This window comes from Carassius gibelio, chromosome B15 (assembly GCF_023724105.1).
Source record: "Carassius gibelio isolate Cgi1373 ecotype wild population from Czech Republic chromosome B15, carGib1.2-hapl.c, whole genome shotgun sequence".
Taxonomy (NCBI): Eukaryota; Metazoa; Chordata; class Actinopteri; order Cypriniformes; family Cyprinidae; genus Carassius; species Carassius gibelio.
Genome location: NC_068410.1, coordinates 26,164,366 through 26,181,123, shown reverse-complemented (window position 1 = coordinate 26,181,123; position 16,758 = coordinate 26,164,366). Strand labels below are relative to the sequence as shown.

At 37.6% G+C, this 16,758-nt stretch overlaps 1 protein-coding gene across 2 annotated transcripts in view; it reads left to right on the top strand.

Annotated features, from left to right (window-relative positions):
• wdr62 (WD repeat domain 62) overlaps positions 1-16,758 on the top strand; it is a 31,191-nt gene that overhangs the window by 12,822 nt on the left and 1,611 nt on the right. Inside the window, exons 19-31 of one of the 2 annotated variants that reach the window (XM_052576115.1) lie at positions 3,201-3,323; positions 4,728-4,867; positions 4,999-5,060; positions 5,140-5,406; positions 10,014-10,168; positions 10,649-10,770; positions 10,860-10,979; positions 11,169-11,280; positions 11,474-11,576; positions 13,874-13,928; positions 14,207-14,287; positions 14,851-15,579; positions 16,538-16,632. In XM_052576115.1, the coding sequence (XP_052432075.1) occupies positions 3,201-3,323; positions 4,728-4,867; positions 4,999-5,060; positions 5,140-5,406; positions 10,014-10,168; positions 10,649-10,770; positions 10,860-10,979; positions 11,169-11,280; positions 11,474-11,576; positions 13,874-13,928; positions 14,207-14,287; positions 14,851-15,579; positions 16,538-16,632 (2,164 nt within the window). The remainder of the gene's footprint in view (positions 1-3,200; positions 3,324-4,727; positions 4,868-4,998; positions 5,061-5,139; positions 5,407-10,013; positions 10,169-10,648; positions 10,771-10,859; positions 10,980-11,168; positions 11,281-11,473; positions 11,577-13,873; positions 13,929-14,206; positions 14,288-14,850; positions 15,580-16,537; positions 16,633-16,758) is intronic. The other variant, XM_052576116.1, reaches the window with a different exon arrangement.

The following is a 16,758-nucleotide window of genomic DNA, read 5'->3' as shown; positions in this document are numbered from 1 at the left end:
AGCCCTATAGAGAACCAATTGATTAAAAACACACTCAATATAAAGAGTTATAGAGTTCCATATAAAAGGTTACATCTTTGTATTTGTTCATAACTACTACAACAATATAACATTTTAATTATTATTTTTTTTTTTTATAAGGAGCTGTTTTTGTTTATACAGTATGTTGCTAAGAAAACACCATAGAAGATGGGTAAAGAATAGCTCCGTCATTGTTCAAAGTAAAAAAAATAAAAAAAAACATACTTTGTTAGTTTTAATAAATAAAACATTTTTTAAAAATCAAGGAAATTTATCTGCCAATTTTTTCGAACCGTGACACCAGTGAATCGTATCGAACCGAACCGTGAATTTTGTGAACCGTTACACCCCTTATATATATATATATATATATATATATATATATATATATATATATATATATATATATATATATATATATATATATATATATATATATATATATACATACATACATACATACATACATATATCAGTATAAAAGAAATACAGGAAAAGCAAACACAAAATCGAACAAGGCGTGTACACGTTTTAAATATTAAACCATATATGGATGTAGTTTGCCGGCTTCCGGTTGGTTCTTGAAGTCATAAAATATCTTACGTTTGAAAAAAGGAAGGCCATAAAAAAAGGCTAAAATAAATGTTATAACAAAATTCTTAAATGTAGTTTTAAGAGGTCTTTAAATTGGGCATGTTAAAACAAGAATTGTAACAACTTAATATGATTATTAAACTTCAATAAACTGTGGTTAAATTATTTCGGAAATAATCATTCAGAAAGATAACAGCTTTAACACCAGCATTAAAGACGTTTTAAAATAAGTTGAGCTTAAAACTCACTCTTAGTAAGCAGCAAGTGTTTGAAATAACTTGATCCGATGTGGATTATAATCATTAAACAAGGCAGAAATATTTATAAGCAATGTAAAAGACTATGCACGCCAAACATTAACGTTATATAGTAAACATGTTAAAAATGACCGCTTGGATAAATCAGACGTCAGCTTCTTATTCTCTATCACATTTATTAAGTAACATTTTATCTGTCGTCTCGTTTCGTGAGTTTAGCTCCACGTTGCATATCATCAAAATATAATAATGATTTTTGTTTGGGAGCTTTTATAAAAATAGAGAGTCTGCGCTGAGGATCATTTCAAAAAGATAACCGCTTTAACATCAGCATTGAACACTTTTTTTTAAATAAGTCGAGCTCAAAACTCTCTTTCAGTCAGCAGTGAGTGTTTGAAATAACTTGATCTGATGTGGATTATAATCACTAAACAAGGCAGACATATTTATAAGCGATGAAAAAGATATGCACGTTAAACATGTTACCATAGTAAACATTTTAAAATATGACCGCTTGAAGAATTTAGACGTCAGCTTCTTATTCTCTATCACAATCGTGTATTTATTAAGTAACTTATATTATCTGTCACAAGCCTCGTCTCGAGAGTTTTTCTCACGTCATAAAAGAATATAGCCAAACAATGTTTTTTGTTCGGGAGCTTCATTCTAAATGTGACGGCTGTGGCTAATAAACAGAAACAGACTCGACTGAATAAGCAGGCTATTTTCATGAGCGTTAAAAATAAATAAATAAAATAGAAATAAGTGTATTTATGTGTGAATTATTTTGAGTCCTGATAAATTAAAACAATATGATCAATGTATCACTTATTCTATAGTTAAAACATCAATGCTTTTGAATTTGAATATATAACAAAGCATGCAAACAAACTGCCGCTTTTATCATGTTCGTTTTGTGATCGCGCATGTTCCAGTGACTTATTTCTTAGTTTTCTGATAACTTCTCTTTGTTGGTGAAATAATGAGGTTGCATGACGTTGTTCTGAGAGGCGTGTAAGGGCGTGTTTTAGTGACGTGCAGCGGTGCTTCAAGCTCCACTGTGGAAACCCTGCGCTATTCTGGCCTCGTGCTACTGGCCCGGGGCTATGAGCCCCGCCCGGCCCGCTTTAAGCCCTGGCTCGCACTGGCCCGACAGTGGAAATGCGGCTAATGAATATTGTGCATCTATGCCAAACAGTTGTTTGAATTGGGATTTTTGTATTTCTTAGATGGATGAAAGTGAATTTTATCTCTTATTTTTGTTTTGATCAGCTGGGAGTAGTAAAGCATGTACATTTTAAAATAAGAGTCCATGTGTAGCCTGAGTCCGAGCGTGCCGCACGAGTCCTAAAAGTGAGGGCTGAACGTTTCGATCACCTCCAGGTGATTGGTTGCAGTAGAGGTCATAAACCCCGCCCTCTCCCTGTAATCTAATGGGACGCAAGACAAACTAAATAATCAAATTACTTCCAATAAATATTTCCAAAAGATGGTTTCTGTTATTTGTAGTTCTTATCATGCTGGTTTGTTTACATGTTGTTGTTTTTTTTTATTTGCTTTAGGGCTGCTCCGATCACGATCGACCAATTGTTATGCGCATCTCGTCAGTAAAGCCGTTTTTTTTTTTCATATGTGTTCCGAACCCCCAACCTTGCACTTAATAGCGCAGTGCTCTACCAATTGAGCTACAGGAACACTAACATTTAAGTAATGCTATTATTATTAATGCTTTTAACACTAGCATTAACGATCGGAGCACCCCTAATTTGCTTTAAGGTAGTTATTTGATGCTATGAAAACGGGGCATGGTTTCATGATTGTCAAGTCACCTTTATTTATAAGGTTAAGCTTATTTGGTCAAAGCAACTGAACAACATTAATTAGGAAAGCAGTCCGTCAATAATGCAAAATTACCATTAAAGGCAATTCATCATCGAATTGTTGTCTTGTGGATTGGGTTTACGGGAGTTTGGGTGGGACTTTGATTCTGCGGCTCCAACTAATGACACTACTGCACAGACTCTGTCTCCAAGGTACGTAATTTACTAAAAATTGCAGGTGTCATACTGAGATGCTTTGGCTTCACTTTTCTATAGTGGAAGGAAGTGTAGACGTCACTTTTTTTTTTTTTTTTAAATTATTTTTATTTTTTATTTTTATACAGTCTATGCCTGAATCCCTTTATAGGTTTATTATTGAATGTCCTGCATTATTCAAAAAAATTCGATACGGTGTCTGCCGTTAGTTTCCTATAAGGACACACCAATGTAGACAATCACTCATACACACATCTAATGCTAGGCTGTGTGTTTTTCTGTGTGTGTCCAGCTGTGTGTTTGTGTGGCGGTTGGACTCTCAGATGACCAACTCCATGAGGAAGAGGCTGGCAGAGAGGAAACAGCAAGCAGGTCTGACGGTTCAGCGGGCCCCCAGCAAACAGCAAGCCATCAGGTACAGACACTGCAAATCTGATCTTATTTCAAATTCACACTAGAAGTGTTGGCACAGACCCAGACTGAGTTGATTGCGTGTGTGATTTTATATTTTACAGCAAACGCAGTTGCCCTTGCATTGGTCCTTTTTCCCTATGAAACTCTTTGAAATTGAAAGTGAATTCTCAGGGCAACTCTGGAGATGAAGTTCATGTGTTCATGTCCTTAGAGTGAAAACAGCACAAGCGTCACGCATTTCTTTAGTGTAGTAAAAGCATGATTCTAAGCAAAATGAGGCTGTAAATGTGGACTAGTAATTAGACGAGTTTACCTATTTGTAGCCCAACTTAGCCACTTGTTAGTGACCACCTTTTAAGACCAGCAAAACCTGTTTTAAAAAAAAAAGGGGATATTACATATGCATTTTTGTCATCATAGAGTAAAAAGTGAATATATCTTGAGCTTTAGTTCAAAAGTGTGCCAGTGTTCAAAAACTATGACTTCAGTCTGATTCACAACGGTTATCTTATAATGTTTTCTAATTTGAGTGATACTGGTAGGAATTAGCTGGAAATTCAAGCATGCTGCCACGTTACATCACGTCTGTAAACATAAAATCGTCATCTAGTTTAGTAGGCTATAGGATGTGAGGATCCTGCCGGTGGTGGATTGTTTATAGCCTTTTCCCACAGCAGCTGGATTAATTAAATGTATCATTTTGATGGCAGATTGTAATCCAGAAAGGATTGTATGTTTATATAACTGAAGTTATATTCCGGTTTTAAATGTGCATCTGATTACAAGAGAGCCTATGTGGTATTATACAATATTTTTTATTTTAAAGAGAACCAGTTTGAAGGAAGAGTAATTAGCTTTTTTGGTTAAAGAATACAAAATTTGAATGGTATGACAATTAGAGATTAAACTGTACAGAAATTGAAATCTATACAAAGTATAACAATAATAATTTGCATGGTTTGTGATATGACCTAACCAATCATTAGATTTAATCACCATTGGTAGCGTAATTTATTGTAATGCTTTTGTCCTCAGTTGGACAGAACACACATGGCAGAAATTTTTTATTTGGGTCATATATTCCAAGATATAGGCTAGAACCTGTGAAATAAAGTATCCACACTGGTTCGGTGTCTAACGGTCACATATACTCATCGAAACATTACATTGGTCTGTGCTGGAGCCATGCCAGGTGCCCAAACCATGGTAGATAATTGCAGAGAAGATAGATTCCAGCTTTAAAATGAAAGCCCTTAGAGGTTTCGATAATGGATTTTAGCAGATAACAAAAAAAAACATTTTGTTGAACAAAATTTTTACTTAAATTTTGTGGTTGTATGATTAAATCGTGCCAAAAATTCAAACTATTCCCATTGAATTCTTTGTTTAAATTCCTATTGCTCAGGAGAGAGACCTACATCACTGTACCCTGTAATGTGTTGCCTCACATGGAGGAGGAAGAGGAGGGCAGCTTGATGCCTGAGGAGACTCCAGAAGATTGTGTGGAGGACTGCAGAACTCCAGACAGGCTCGATTCCACTGATGGTACGTCAATTTGTCACTTCTGAGGTGATACTTGGAAGTCTTGAGCCTCTTGGGTCACATCAAGTGCATAAGCAAAATGTGTAGAATGCAGTTTGAAATGGGATTTAATGGGCTTGACTGTTCCACTTCAGCATCTGTGGATTCTTTGGTGCTGCAAACCAATGGCAAAATGCCCATGTGGGTTCGTAGACTGGTATGTATCTTTCTGTTATCATAAAATGTTGTTGCATATTGTGTTCTTTCATGACCAGTGGATCTCTTGGTTGTCACAGGGTGGCAGAGGTGAAAATGATGGTGGTGACGTAGCGAATAGATCTCAGTACCAGCCACAGGGACGCTGGGCAGTGCAGTCAAATCCACTAGCCATCCGCACAGTACTGGAGATGAAGAGCATGCAGCTTCCCCTCTCTCACACTCCCTGCAGAGCCGTGGGAGAGGAAGAATTTGAGGAAGACTCGCGCTTTCACCCTCAGAGTTTCGACAGTCTGCTGGATGAAGATCTTGACGATGAGCTAGAGGAGGAGGACAAGATTTGCAGTGTAAGTTATGTCACGCTGTTGTCCCATTAGCTGTTTTTTAAAACTCTGCGCATAGCTGCATGTTGTTTAAATAATTAATTCTGTCCTTTATAAAGAAGCAAATTCTTCTATATATTTATATTATACATTTTTTAGAAATTTGCCCCGCTATGCCCCCGTACACCACACCAGTGATCACTCTATACTGTGCAGTGCTTTTTAGAGCTGCAACTAACGATTATTTTTTCTGTCGACTAATCTAACGATTATTTTATTACAAAAAATAATTAATCTAATGTTCTTTTTTTAATTAGCTAATAATCCTTTGGATAACTTTACAAAAAAAAAATATATAAATGCAACTTCTAATATAATATTTCAACCTTATTCATTTTCAACCAATGTGGTTGAAGTTTTTACAGTATAAAATAATAAAGAGGCAAAGGAAATTATTTTACTATGGTAAATATGAGTTTATGATAGCGTTTATAATTAAACCACAGTAACCATAAATTTACAGTTGTCTGAGACGTCATAATGTTCTTTAGCATCACAAACCATAAAATGTAGTCAGGGTTCTGCAATGGTTTAGCATGGTTTCCAGTCTCGCGGCGCGCTGTCTTTTAAGGAGCCGTTCACATATCACGTCTTTTGTGCGCTCAAATTCTTTATTTCCAATGTAGGTGCGCGCAAGCGACGCGGTTGGGACGCGCACGCGGTGCGACACGCTCGTTTTATCCAGGAGCTTCCGCACCGCATCGAGTTAAAAACATCTCAACTTTTGAGAATGCCGCGAATGTAAGAATATCAGACCTGAACCAGGGAGTTGGTCACCAGATCACACGGTAACCAGTTAAACTGTAACACCGGAGAGCGCCAAGATATTTTCCTCTGAGGTGCTCGCGCATCGCAGTTGTGCTGCCGTGGTACACCATGTCGGTTTTGCAAAGGGAACAAAAGGCCATTTTATTTGTCCTCTGTTTAAAATATTCCCATACTTTTGATAACAGTGGTCTCTGTTTTTGTGATAGAATGGAACTTTCTCCATTCCCAGTATGCCATTACGCGAGATGTAAACAAATAGTGTATTTTTGAATATTTCCAAAAGAAAACCAATTAGAGCTTTATCAAAAAGTTGTAATGTCTCTAGAACAGACATATGTCAAAATAATCACTATAGTAAAGGTGTAACAAACTTTATAGACTTATGGCAAAAACGTATAAATAAACAAATCCCGTAGCCAGGGACTTTTTTTTTTCTTTTTTGCCATGCATTGGTCATAGAGCTCATTAATTGTAGTGGTGCCTCAGGTGTTAAAACAGATTTTTATACATTATAAAGGTTCACACATACTCCGTTTGCAGTGCGTATACAGTATGTGTATGAAATGCAGAAGCAGCAGCGAGAGCACGTTATTGTAACGCGAAAGCACATTAAAATAATGCGTGAGCGCGAATCTCTCTGCTCACACTCAGATTTCCTTTGCTCTGTCACAAAACCAAACATGCTTGCTCAGATACACGCTGCTCTCGCACTGAGAGAGTGTGCACACTTAAAACGTGTCTACTAACACTTAAACTGCGTCCTGTGCACTCACAACTCTCTCTATGCTCATGTGCTAGATATTAATTATTTTTGCACATTTTTATTTCTAGACTTTTACTGCGTGGAGTGTGAACTCTCTGATCCATTAACATGGGCTCAGAAAAAAGACGCATCAGACAATGTGTGAACCTGGAGTTAGGCATATGCCCAGTCTGCTCTGTTCTCGCGCTAGGCGCGCTGCATTCTGATTGGATGGTCGGATAGCATACTGCGGGAGGTCAGGCCCACTGAAAATCATGCTATAAAGCGATTTAGAAATCGTGCATGCTAAAATCGTGATTTTATTACGATTTCGATTAATCACACAGCCCTAGAATGGACTGGAAATTAACAGAAAATAACTCGGGCTGGCACTGCTCAGCAAAATGGGAAAACCAGATCCAGGCAGAGCTCAGCAGCGGGTAGACAGTCAGTGGAGCAAGCAGTCAGGAGGGAACATGTTGACAACAAATGAAAACATGCATAAATGGCTGTCAACAGGGTCAACAAATGGCTGTTTTGTAGCATATGCAGCAAAAAAATATCTATGATAAATTCATATTTATTTTTTGTTATTTAATTATATAAATGAAATTGTTATTATGTTATGACTTTTTACATATTAACAATATTTTTAAAAGGGGGGTGAAATGCTATTTCATGCATACTGAGTTTTTTACACTGTTAAAGAGTTGGATTCCCATGCTAAACATGGACAAAGTTTCAAAAATTAAGTTGTACGTATCCATTTGAATTTAGGTATTTGTTCAGCTGTTCAAAGACCTTTTCTATAATTTTGCCCTATAAAAGGAAGATTAGATATTGGTATATAATTGCTCGAAATTTTCTGGGAGTTTGGAAATGTCCCAGAAAGAAGTGAGGCATTCACCACTTCTAAGAGATCTGCTTCTAAACAATTTGGCACACTTTTGAAAAAAGATGTGGGAAGTGTATCAAGTTAGTAGGTTGTCAATTTTAGGTGATGCACTATTTCTTTCAAAATTTGGACGTAGTGTCCGTGACGTCACCCGTAGTTTCCTGAAGTGTTTTTGAAGCCTAAAGTGTGCAGAACGGGCCGTCACCATCTGATTTTCTCGGACAATCAAAAATGGGCAAAAAGGCAGAAGCTACTTGTTGAAGCCACACCCACAGAGCGCAACGGCAGTGGCAATCCACCTGTCACTCAAGTGACCATGCCCGTAATTATGCAGAACTTTAAGTCTAAATATAATTTAAACAGATGAGTTATAAAAGAATTCACACCCCTCACAGTTGTGATGAAGGGCAAAATTAGCCATTTGGACCAGAATCATTTTTTTTTTCTGCTGTAAAGTTTAACCTTTTAACATGGGGAGTCTATGGGATTGACTCCCTTTTGCAGCCAGCCTCAAGAGGCCAGTCGATGAATTGCGGTTTTAGTCACTTCCTTATCGGCCTCACGAGAGTGAGCCGGAGGTTGCCGCTCGGTTTAAAGGTGTTTAAACCCTCATTAAACCCTGTTTGAAGGTTTGATCTTATTTTCCCAGCTTCACGTGACTGTCAATTGTCATTTTTCTCCAATATCCAATGGTCAAGTGGGCAAAAACAGTTTATTGGACTAACAAAAACACAATCTATAACGCGAAGTTTGAGCCAATAATAGCAGTGATGCTTTTCTTATCAAGGCTAACTAATAATCGTATCCATGTAATCATCTGATCCCTTAACGAGCCAGTAAGATAAATTCTAAGCTTCCTATCACTGTTTATAAGTCCTGTACAATAGGTTTAAATCCATCCAAGGTTAAAAAACATTGTCATTTTGTCAAAATATCATTTTAAAATTACCTCAATTCTCAGAGATCCCCAAACGGTTCGCGCGAAGCTGTTCAAAAGATTCAGTTTCCTTTAAACCCCACCTTTCGGTAGCATACTGTGTTCTGATTGGTCAACTGACATAGTCCGTTTTGAATGGTTGTTCCGCACACAACTTCACGGTAAACAATGCGTTAGAATCTTTTTGGGGTGAATTATGTCTTATTCCTCCCATCGCGAAGCAAACCGTAAAATAAAAAACTTGAACAGTCTCGCTGCTTTTTCTTCTGTGTGGGTGTATTCAAGCCGCGCGCTTCAGTTTGAATCTGAATAGCGCATTCAGCGCGGGGGCGTGGTCACATTATATATAATGAAGGGAGACGTAAAAAACGGACATTGCGTTGTTTTCATATGGATTACTTTATCACAGAATATCTGTTAACAGCACTTAGTTTTAAAGAAGATGTCAAGCTTTCTATAGATATATCTCTCAAGTCTCTTCGTTGAGTATTCACGGAGTTGCACTTCATTTTAATGACGTGTTTGTAAATGACGATCAGCGCAGACAAAGGCTGCAGACAGCACACACACTGATAAGACGCTCGGGAGAAAACAAACACACAACTTCATAATCATAATTCGCGTAGTGATTCGGAGATGCTTGTTGGTCCAAATAAAGTTGGTAATGAACCCTCTTTTATGGCCAAGCGCTTTGAAAATCCCGCCTTGTACTCACTGAGATTAGAAAAGCAGTCATCAGGGAAATGTTGTGAACACAACAAAAGGGATTTGTTGTACTGCTCTGATTAATTTTAGCAATTGGTTCTTCTGATCTTCATTCTTTGGCAGTGAAAATAAAACAAACTTGCCTTTACAATTAAGAAACACACTGTCTCCTCGACATGATGCTCTCACACCAACCAGAGCGTCTGTGTGGGGGGTGGGGCAGGTCAGAGTTTCGTTTCTCCCAACACGGTAGGCGGAGATTATTATGCAAAGTGTTCTAGTGACGTACATAGAGATGGGCAAAAGATTTGAAATCTATAACGACTCGTTTCAGCGATTCAGAGTCGACTCCTTACTTTAGAAGCCAATAACTTTATAAATCGTGTACTTTTTGGTTTAATTACTTTGCACATTGTTTACACTGAAGGACAGCTACATCATACACTGTAATACAGGTAATTTTTGATTTCCCATCTGTGTGGCTCTTTAATTGAAATATGAAGGTGTTTGTTTATTTGTTTTAGGATTCCCGAGATGGGCTTAGCTCTTCGCTCCAAGAGCCAAATTTTCTGCAATTGCCACATGGAGAGGAGAACTTTCATCCAGAGCTCAGCTCACCAGACAAGACCGGCTACATTTTATACCCAGCAAACAGCACTGCTCTGTCCACAGGAGAAGGGTATATTGCTTGTAATGATATCTGGTTTGCTTAATTTTTTCCCTTAGGAAGTGGGTGTTTTTACATTTTAGTAATTTAGCAGATTCTTTTCCAGCAACATGAGAAATGGTGCAGTGTTATTTGATTTTTGTTTAGTATTTAAAAATGCCTTAAAGTATCATGACTTAAAGTAGCATTGTAGTGTGTACTCAAAAGATAAGGGGATCAAGCATTGAGCCCTGAGGTATCCCAGTGGTTGCTTGATGTGAAAGTCACCAGTCCCAGAGTGTTTTTTTTTTTTATTATTTTTTTTTATATAACAATTTATGAAAAGTTGATGTGCCAGATTCAAACTGAATTGGAGGAAGCAAATAATAAACAGTGTGACACATTTTCATATGGTGAAACTGGACTTTGTACACACAGTAAATTAAATATAGCTATATGAAAGTCCCTAGTAGCATTTTCAATTATTGAGTAACCTTTTTTTTTTTCATGCAGAGAGTTTGATGTTAAAGCTCTGTGTCAGGGTGCATGTGATGACCCTGAGGAAGAGGAGCTAAGTCCAGATAGTGCTTGTTCAGCTGAGAGTCCAGCCTCCCATAGGGACCATCCCCATGACCGTGAGTCACATTATCTGCTGTGTTTGGAGTGATTGAAAAGTTGAAGGTCATCCTGTTTATGTGACATTATCTGTTTTGTTGCTTTGTAGAGGACACCGACTCCCTCAGTCAAGTGAGCTCCACAGGCAGCTCAGGAGTTGAAGAGGATGAAGAAGAATCTGGAACTTTGCTTCACCAACATTTTGACTCTCTGGGTGTGGCAGCTAATGGTACAAGATGTTTGCAACATCAGCTGTCTATTTTAATGGATATCAACTTTTATTGGTTTCAAACAACAAAATACATGGAGTACACAATACAAATTTGTGCAGTCTGAGAATAAACACATTTGTGATATTCCTTTAAGACGATGGCGAATTTCTTATTGCTAATGTTATCTGCTTTGGAAACTCTTATAGAAAAGTTCAACACTGATTCAAGCAGTCTGCAGCCCCCAACTGAGAGTAACTTCCTCAATCCTCGTCTCAGCATCTCCACGCGCTTCCTCTCACGCTTTCAGAGCCGCTTTCGGTGAGTCGGCATCCATGTCTTAACTCTAATGTTCAATATGTGTAATAGAGAAATATAAGATTACAATTATAGCTCTTCTCTTCCCTTTTGAGATCTAAATAAAACGGGGGAAGAAGTGTCTGTGGAATTACATATTGTAGTGTGTCATAGTGAAGATGACATTGTACATTTCATTTCTGTCTTCCTGTTTCAGCACTATTGGGACTAGTGGCAGTACTGTTTTCAGGCCTGCAGCCTGCCTGCCCAGTATACCGGATGAATCCAGTGATAGCTGTCTAAACCTTGATGAAACAATGGTATGATTTTTTTTTAAGTCAAGTCTGAATGTCATACAAGATGAACCCATTGGTTGTTCATTCCATTGACAAATCAGACTGAATAGCAATGTCACAAAATTCTATGGCATTTCTTTAGCTTTAAAAAAAAAAAAAATCTCAATAGAACAAAATGGTGCAGTAATTTAACCACTTCTCCCATATTGTTAGTGATGCCATTGTTGTTCTATAATGTGCAACCTCTACATATAACATCTCTGTAATGTGGTTTTAGGTTTTTATATTTCTAGTTCACCCAAAAAGGAAAATTGTCATTTACTCACCCTCAAGTCTTTCCAAACCCACAAAAGTTTGGTTTATCCTCTGAACACAAGTGAAGATACATAATGAAACCTGAATGATTTCTGTTCCACGATTTGAAAGTCTGTTCCTTTTAAAATCACAGTACCCCTAAAAAGAATGTACATGGATCAAGCAGTTTAATCCAAGTTTTCTTACAAGACATGATTAACTTTATATGATGAACTGATTTAGTTTAGGCTTAATCATTTGATGAACGCACATAGTATAAAAAGAACATCAAAAATGGTAAATGGAAGCTCACATGTGCTTGTGTGATGCTAGAGAACCGACAAGGTTTGTTCTCACTCACTCAAGCATGTTTGAACTTCCACAAGAACCACTGGCGTTTGTTCTTATGTGCAAAGCAAGTATAATTTGAGCTGCAGTAACTATATTTGATGTTCTCTATTTATGTCCATTGATCAGTGTTTAACTGTAAATAAAAAGCCTAAATAAAATCTTTATCATATAAAGTAAATGACAGGCTTTTCACTTGTTGATAACTATCCTCAAGTCTTAAGGGTATATCTGCTAATAGTTTGAAGTCCTTTTTTAAGATTACTCTTTTAGTTTAAATGATCTCAAAAGCATGGATAAAAAAATAAAATCGAAATCTGTCGTTTTCTTCCAAGTGAAACTCTATATGGTAGCTAGATTTATTTAGAAGGAACATGTTAGCATAAGATATTATTTATGGAAGCCCGTTTCCACCACAGTTGCAAAATGTTTTTGATTAAAGTCATAATGCAAAAGTTTCTCAATTGACTTTCATAATAATCAAAATAATGACTTATTTTTTCATAAGAATGAGATACTTTCTCTTAATAATGTAAAACATTCTTGAAAATATTACTTCATTAAAATTACAGCACACTAGTGACATCTCTTAGTCAAGGCCACACAGGAACACCGCAAACATGTTTCTGTAATCTAAAGTGTACAATCTGTCTTTTAAATAACGTTTTCAGATAAATTATCTGCATGTAGTTTTGTTCATTTGCAGCACTTACCAAGTTACTTTGCCAGATAGTTCATGGCTTCAAATAGGTTTGCCGCGATAGACCGTGCTGACGGTGATACCGGTGTTAAGCAGCAACACTGGTTACATCACTTGCCCACTGCGTTACGACCCCCACCATCGTTTAGATTTTTTTATAGTAATACAAGTCATTTAGTTGAGTAAAAGAACAGACACTACAATTAACAACTGAATGCGTATGCTCAATGCAGCGTGCTGAACGACATATTTCAGATCATATTTAATTTATCCAGTGAGTTGAGCTGACTGACAAGAAGAGTGAGGTGAGACAGACAAGACGATGGCGGATGATTTCGTTTCCAGACTAAATGCATAAGCGCTTGGTTGCCAATATTTTGGATTTTGAAAAGCCTGCTAACTTTTGCTGTTTATCGAAGGTGATTTTGGAAGTTTTTTTAAATATGAGTTTCTTATTAAACTGGTTCCATATTGTTTTTTACTTTATTTAAACTTTATTCATTTAATTTGACCTGGTGTATGCCGTGCCTCCAAGCTTTCTTATTCGTTTTGCTAATAAACATTCTAAGTTTATTTATTTGGTTATATATTATGCATGTATACTTAACCTGTTTCCAGTTTTGTATACCTATTTAAACTTTATGTAAATTTTCTATTAGCCATAGCCTTCCTCATAGCATGGTGTACTTTTATTTGTTTTGTTAAAAGTTCTGTTTTATAAATAGGCTAGAGTTTGACGTAGTATGTTGTTGTTGTTGTTGCATTCAAGCAATTGACGCTGAACTGCCAAAAAGTGAAAGCAAAATAAGCATGCCACTTTTACAAGCTATTTAAAAGCGGAGTAAATCGGGGAAAAGAGGAAACTCCCCCGCGGGAACGGGCTTCCATAACTGTTGGTTATATTAGTGGAAGCAAAAGCTTAAAATTGTCTGTGGGACTTCTGTCTTGTTAATATTTCTCTCTTTATCCTGCTTTTAAGGACAAGTCCAAGGTTCCTTCAAACAACAGTGGACTCCTCGAGAACGAGAAAAGTGGTATGTGCCGTTACCTGTTAATAGAAACTTCCTTTCAGCAAGTTTGTTCTTCTATTATCACTTCAAGTAATTTGAAGGCCTCAACAGTAGTATCTGACTGGTCATGTGATCTCAACATATCGGCCCAATGAGGTGCTGTGCTCCATGTAAAATACAACTCATTTTTCCTCTCAGAATTGGTTACTGTCGAAGATATCAGAAGTGCAGGCTGTTTTAGTCATTTTAAATATGATGCTTGCTGAATTATAATTTGTGTATGCTGAAATCTTGTCCTCCAGTTACCAAGAAACGTTCCTCAGTGGGTGCTCGGAAATCTTGCCAAAACTTATCTTTTTTACGCTGGAAAAATGCTCTCGGAGGTCTGTGAGAGGGTGTTGGGTGGTGTGTGTGTTTGTGTGTGTGTGTGTGTGTGTGTGTGTGTGCTCTTGTTTTTGTGACCTATCAGGACACAACTGTGTATAATGACATGGGTATGACACAGGTATTACAAGGAGAGGGTGACATATGAGGACATAACCCATGTCCCCATTTTTCAAAACGCTTATAAATCATACAGAATGAGGTTTTTTGAGAAAGTAAAAATGCACAAAGTTTCCTGTGAGAGTCAAGGTTGGTGAAGGGGCCATAGAATATACAGTTTGTACAGTATAAAAACCATTACACCTATGGGATGTCCCCACTTTTCACAAAAACAAACCTGTGTGTGTGTGTGTTTTATTTATATGTGGCTTACCAAATTACCAAATCAGAACGGTTTCACTTTGGTGTGGTGATTTTTAATTTGCTCTCTCATTTAGTTTGTGCACATCTTGGTTTTTGGTTCTTGGTTGTCTTTGTGCAGTTGGAGTTAAACATCCAGCTTTAAAAATCACATTTGGGATTTTCTTCCTTTTAATAAACTTCAGATTTTTAACTTTTTCAGAAATCACAAACAAGAGCAATCAGTCCAAAGCTCACGTTGCTGTCAACACTACAGGCATTCTCACCACCAAATCTACCAGCAGTGCCTGTGACCCATCTGTAACGCGCTCCCGCCAGAGCTACATGGGTCCCACCGCAAGCTCCCGAGCAAAGATAACCCAGAGCAGTTCGGTGGAGAGTTTGAACGTGTGTACATCAGAGGAAGTGCAGTTAAACAGCCCGTCTTTGTCTCTGGACCTAAGTGTGGATCAAAGCAAAGAGAACATTGTTCCTCCTTCCTCTTCAGCTGTGTCCTCTGGATCGTCTCATCCCACACCAGCTCTCTCTACTCCTGCCTTGGGGAACCACAGTGCCCGGGCGGCTCTTCGATTGGACCTCGCGGACCCCAGTCGTGCCAGTTTATCACCGGTGTCCCTCAAGAGCCGTCTAGGGAAAGCTGAACGTGCCGAGTCTCCGCGTCGACAGGCTCTGGTGACGCCCACAGAGATGCGGTCACTGGGCAAGGAGTGTCGGAAACGGATGGTCAATATTGAACAGAGTTTGGTTTCTAAGACTTCAAGCAGGTTCTCAACTGGGTCTGAAGTGTTTGCCAGGAACTCTGCGGTGTCAGAAACCAGTCATTCTGTGGTTGAAGACCTGCAGTTTACAGAGTCATGTGGGAATCCACTGGCTAGCGATCAGACTAACTCTGAAGATCCAACAGAAGACCACTGCGCTGGAGAGGACACAGGTACTTTGTATCCTACATGCTAAAATGCATTTAAACTGCAAGGACATGGTTCATGAACCTTGTTGAGGCTTTATTCTGAAAGTGCTGTTTCATAGTTAATTAGGCATAGAAATACTTCCATATAGATGTTCATAGATTTATGCTGCTCAAAAGATTAAAGGAATACTACTTTTCTTTGAATGTTAAATCCACTCCACTACAATGCGAATGGGTGTTCACTGTCTTCACATTTCAACCAACCAGAATGTTCATTTATTAGGTTTTTGCCATTAGTTTAATCTGTTTAAACAACATGCTTATCAGAAAATGACTGAATTCTGATTACTGTACTTTTCAGACTATGTCACACCTGAGTAAAGTCGCATCAGTCGAAAAATACGTCATGATGAGAAAAAAAAGATATAAGTCGCATTTATTTAGACCCAAGAACCAAGAGAAAACATCACCGTCTACAGCCGCTAGAGGGCGCTCTGTTTTCACTGTAGACTACAGGAGCACTGAGCAGCATAGAGCGCCCTCTGGCAGCTGGAGACGGTAATGTTTTCTCTTGGTTCATTTCTCTTAGTTCATGTCAAATTAATTTTGATAAATGAGTCGCACCTGACTATAAGTCGCAGGACCAGCCAAACTATGAAAAAAAGTATGACTTATAGTCCGGAAAATACGATAATATTGGGAATTTTTTTTTTTTTTTTTTTTCTTCAGTGAGTCAGCATCCATGTCTTAACTCTAATGTTCAATATGTGTAATAGAGAAATATAAGATTACAATTATAGCTCTTCTCTTCCCTTTTGAGATCTAAATAAAACGGGGGGAGAAGTGTCTGTGAATTACATATTGTAGTGTGTCATAGTGAAGATGACATTGTACATTTAGTTTCTGTCTTCCTGTTTCAGCACTATTGGGACTAGTGGCAGTACTGTTACAGAAGGTAATATTTATTTATTTTTATCTTTAGGGTTTTCTGCGGAGTCAATGAGTGTCCAGATGTGTAAGGAGATGGTGAATGAACTCTGGCAGACCATCCATAAAGCAACTGGCTTTTATAACAAGGTGATTTATCAATCTCTTCCTGTGTCAGAGATATCATTTGAAATTTTATATATAATCTTGTAGTTTTTCCATGTTTTTTTTCACCCTCTCTCTGTTCCTTAAAATTAAAGTCTTTCTAATATTTAT